This window comes from Motacilla alba, chromosome 28, assembly GCF_015832195.1.
Source record: "Motacilla alba alba isolate MOTALB_02 chromosome 28, Motacilla_alba_V1.0_pri, whole genome shotgun sequence".
In the NCBI taxonomy this organism is placed as follows: Eukaryota; Metazoa; Chordata; class Aves; order Passeriformes; family Motacillidae; genus Motacilla; species Motacilla alba.
This window is the reverse complement of record NC_052043.1, coordinates 5006136-5010871: the sequence shown is the minus strand read 5'-3', so window position 1 is coordinate 5010871 and position 4736 is coordinate 5006136. Positions and strand designations below refer to the sequence as shown.

At 44.4% G+C, this 4736-nt stretch overlaps 1 protein-coding gene across 1 annotated transcript; it reads left to right on the top strand.

Annotated features, from left to right (window-relative positions):
• Positions 1 to 886: 886 nt before the first annotated feature.
• Positions 887 to 4705, top strand: LOC119712374 (kelch-like protein 24). The gene is made up of 3 exons (XM_038163479.1): positions 887 to 2805; positions 3526 to 3937; positions 4139 to 4705. The coding sequence occupies exons 1-3, from the start codon at positions 1884 to 1886 to the stop codon at positions 4449 to 4451; spliced, it is 1647 nt and encodes a 548-aa protein (XP_038019407.1). The 5' UTR covers positions 887 to 1883; the 3' UTR covers positions 4452 to 4705.
• Positions 4706 to 4736: the final 31 nt, after the last annotated feature.

Genomic DNA, 4736 nt, shown 5'->3' with positions numbered 1-4736 from the left:
TGTCTGGTTTTTAGTCTGTAAAAGTGCACTACAGCTGACATTACAGTTCTCCAGCCATAAATCTAAATTACATTGATTCAGGAGGTGCATAAACACTGCAGGATCAGGAGGGACCAGAGCAGAAGCCATACTTTAAAGAGGGAATTGATGGAAAAGGCCTGAGAGGATCTTGTCCCTTTTCTGAAGCATTTTAAAGACTACCTGGTTGAGGTATGTGCCCGGAGCCTGTAACCTGCTTCTGCCACCTGCTCTTGCCTTTATAGAGGACTCTTTATGAGGAGACTGTGGCAGTGTGAATTGTTTTGCTGGCAGCAGCAGTTTTGTTCCTGAAGGGTGTCAAGAACACATGGCAAGTACAGGTTGTATTGGTTATTTTGGCCACAGCACTGTTCTCCCATGCATAGCCTTTCCTGGGTCAGCTCCAAAGTGGGTGGGAACTTAGAGTAAATTTCATTTTAGTGAATCTGACTTCCAGGAGGCTCTGAAACTAGGGACCAGGTGCTGTGTGTAATGTATTGCCTGTGTGAACTTGGGTGCATCTGGATTTTAATCTGGGGGCTCACAGAGCTGTCTATTAAGTTGTGCTCCTCACAACCTAGTTTTTTTTCTAATGCTACAAAACTTGCTCGTGAAACTGCACAATTCAAGAGAATCCTTGTTTAGAGTGTGAGGAGTAGAATTTGTTTGCCATCGGCCTGAGCAGAGTCTTGAACTGTCCTTTTAGGTGGGAGAAAGATTGCTGGTGTTGATGCCAATAATGTACTGCACTATTTTTGCACTCTTAAGTATAGCATCAGAAATAGACCTGCTGGGGCTCTCTGGGGTGGATTCTGGGCTCTCAGTGCTGGGAGATCTGCCTGAAGCTGTGGGTCAAGTGTGTAAGCTCTGGAGAGGGGCATGTTCCCAACATTTCCTCCTCAGGGGGTTGGTTGCTCGGTCTTTGTTGTGAGCTGCATGGCTTTCCTTTTCTGCAGCACAGACTTTGAGGTTATACTTGGGAGTCAAGTACCTGAAAAGAAGAATATGAAAATAATAGGGGACAGACATTTTAGCAGGGCCTGTTGTGATAGGACAAGGGGTAATTGTTTAAGCTAAAAGAAGGGTGATCCAGACTAGAAATAAGGAAGAAAGCTTTTATGATGGTATGGTGAGACACTGGCACAGCTTCTGTTTGCTGAGCTCTGCCAAGAACTGGGAGTGAGTCTTGCTGGTATGGGCTCTTTGGGTAAGGGACTCTACCTTAAGGCCCTTATGCAAGTCTCTTCACGTAATAGCTTCGGAAAAATTCACTGTGGCATTAGCTGTTGCTTGTCCCACATCTGCGTTAATTTAGTGCTTTCAGACTGAGGATGACTGAACATGTGAAGCCATCTGGGTTTGCATGGCGGCTCACTCCTTCCTCTTCTCTTACTGAAGTATAAAGTTAGATATGTAATAAAAACTGTAATCACTTTGGTGTTTGGTTAAACTTGAACTAATGAACGATGAGGTAATGGTTGCTTTTTTCCAAATGGGTTCAATGTTTTCTACAATTTCTTTATATTTACTCAGTGCTTAGGAATCTTTTGGTTGTTTCTCCTGTTTTTTCTTTTAGCCCAGGCTCTTTGCTTGGCTAACAGCTCCCCTTATTTGCTGTGGCCTTACCCAGTAAAAGTAGATGCCAGTCAAATCTGTAATTTTTAGATTATACAACTGTTCTGCTAATGCTGTTCAGAAAGCAGCAGAAAAGACAGAAGAACAAAGCAGGAGAGTAGAAAACATTCTATTTTTAGGACAAGATTGGTTTATCTCATACTTATCCTAGCTAGGGGGATAGTGTTTCCAGAGACGGAAAGGGCTGCATAAGACTTGAGTTAAAATTAACTGCCTGGCAGTCTACAAGCATGGAGCCTGCACAAGAGCCACAGGAGCTGGGGCCTCAGACAGAAATGATTGCAGACACGATTCTTGAGGTTGGAGAGAGACTCTTCCAGGTCAGCCGTAGGGTGCTTTCAGTACACAGTCGGTATTTTGAAGCCATGTTTTTTGGAGGAGCAAGAGAGAGCTCTGAACAGCACATAGTGATCAAAGGGATCGATGCAGTGCCATTTCAAGCACTACTCGAGTTCACTCGCACAGCCCAAGTGCTCATAGATCAAGAAAATGTGACCAGCTTACTGGAAACAGCTGATTTTTTTCAGTTTGACAGGGTGAAACTGTTGTGTGAGAAATTTCTGGAGCGAGAACTGCATGTTTCAAACTGCCTGGGCTTGATGACCTACTCACAGCAATTTACCTTTACAGAGTTATATGTGTCTGCTATGAATGTGGCTCTCACTCACTGGGGGGATGTGATATGCCAGGAAGAATTTAAGGCATTACCCAAGGAAATGCTGGTGCAGCTCCTGAAGAGTGATGACCTCTTCATTTCAAGAGAGGATGTGGTTTTTGACAGTATTATGATTTGGATAATGGAGGACCCAGCAACAAGAGAGGAAGAATTTCTGGATTTGGTGGGCGAAGTCAGGGTCACTTTTCTGAGTTTGTCCTTCCTTGATATCTTGGTGAAACGCAGCAAGCGTGCTGGAGAGACAGATATCTTTTCCAGACTAATAAAGAAGCTAGACAGCTGTCCCCCACCCAGCTGGCAAAATCCGAAACTGTGTCCTTATGCTGGCCGGAGCTATGACACCTTATATGTCCTGGGAGGAAAGCATGACAAGGAACAGCAAGAATTATTTCTCTTTCAACCTAAAACAGGGACCTGGCAGGCTTGTTCTCCACTGCAGTGCAAGAACCTCACCCAGTATGCAGTGGCAGCAGTAGGTAACTTACAGAGAAGGGAAACAGAGCAGATGCAAACAGAAGTTGAGACTGAGTCCCAAATGCAGGGAGTCCAGCTGTGGCTGTAAAACTGTTGTGCTCAGCATTGCTAAAACCTTATTCATATTTGTGTTCATATTTGTTCAAAGAATGGTTTTTTCTTCCTTAATCCTGGGAGAATGCTAGACAACACTATTCTCCTATAGCAGAAACTATGCAGTCTACCAAGCTCCTTACCTTGGCTTTATCTGGAATTAGTCTAAGGACTTGGCTTTAAGCAGTGTATTTTTTGGCCTTCTCTTTTGTAGTGATTTAGACATATGACAGGTGACTTCTGATTTATAGTTGCCATTACATTAAACTTATGCACAGATGTTGGGAAATCTTCATGCTTGGAGACTTTCAAGCCAGCTCACTACTCTGGCTTCCTGTATTAGTGTTGGTTATAGTACCATTTCTGGTAGGAGTTGGGAAGTGAGATTTCTGAGGTTCTTTCCAACCAGTGTTTCCATGATTCTGTTCAAAAATGGGAGCAGGCTTGGAAGGACTGGCTGCATTCTGTAGGTCCAATGAATTAAATACTGCAAACTGATTGATAGAGCAGTGATTTTCTCTCCTCATCTTGCACCTTATCAGTACAGCCCAGGGTGAAATGAGAGCCCCAGGTATCAGGAGCAATTTTTAGCCTTCACGTGACTAGTATTTTCTTTGCTGTGCTTCCAGGGAGCTTCCTTTTTGTGACAGGAGGATATTTCCGGGATGAATTTGTGTGGTACAGTGTGGATTGGGTGCTCATCTACAACTGCTTGGACAATTGCTGGCTGGAAGGACCAGCCATGAAGAGGTCTCGCAATAGCCACTGTGCAGTAGGAGTAGGGCTCTACTTGTATGTTCTCGGAGGGAGCACAGATGAAGGGATAATCCCAGCAGTGGAGCGCATGGCTTTGATGGAGTCAGAGTGGGAAAGCATGAGTCCTATGGCTCAGCCTGTGGAGAGAGGTGACGCGGTCAGTGTGGGAACCAGGATCTATGTGGTCTGTGGCCTGGATGAGAATGGACACGTATATGATGGAGTGCAAAGGCTGAACACGGAGACAGACAGCTGGGATGTCATCTCGTTCTCCCCTCTTCCAAGGTAAGAAAAAATGTTCTGGGACCTGGCAGAAGATGAAGGATTCTAGTGTTGGTCCTGCTCCAAGAAGAGGTTATAGTGTAGAAATCCATAAGTCCTATCCCTGCAACACTTCTGTGATTCTCTGTTTAAAAAGGACTTCTGAGGACCAAGGTCACCCCAAATCTTTCTGTCTATTCTGATCAAGGGTTTCTTCTCTCTCAGGTATGACCTCTGCATCACATCCCTGAATGGGGCTCTGTACACTGTAGGAGGGGAAGCTTTTCGATTTGATGTGGAGACAGATGAATGGACCCAGGTGAATGAGGAATGCTTGAGCCAGAAGTTCTTCATGGGATGCAGCACCGTGAATGGACAAATTTATCTCCTTGGACAGCGGAAGGGAAACAGCACCTTCCCCATTGTAGTCCTCTTTGATCCCTACACTGATGTGTGCCAGGTCATAGATAACAAACTCCCTTGCCCCCTTCCTATTCATGGCTGTGTCTCTGTGCGAAGATTTGATACGTGGGCGTAAGAGTGGAAGGTCATGTGCTTTACAGCTGAAGGGAGTTAGATTGCATCAACTTTGGCCTGTGACATTTTAAAAATTTTGTTCCTTTGTAATTTCACCTTTTCTTTTCTACTTGACAAATGAACTTGAAGCAAAGCCAGTGCAAACTTTGTCTACACAAAGGATGCAGGTCATTATTGAAAATGGTGACTGGTATTGCTATGGTATATAAACTCCTTAGGGTTGATGCTCAGTAAAGGGCTGTTCTGACCTTTAAACTCTGTCTCTCTGTTCTTTGAACAGCTGGAA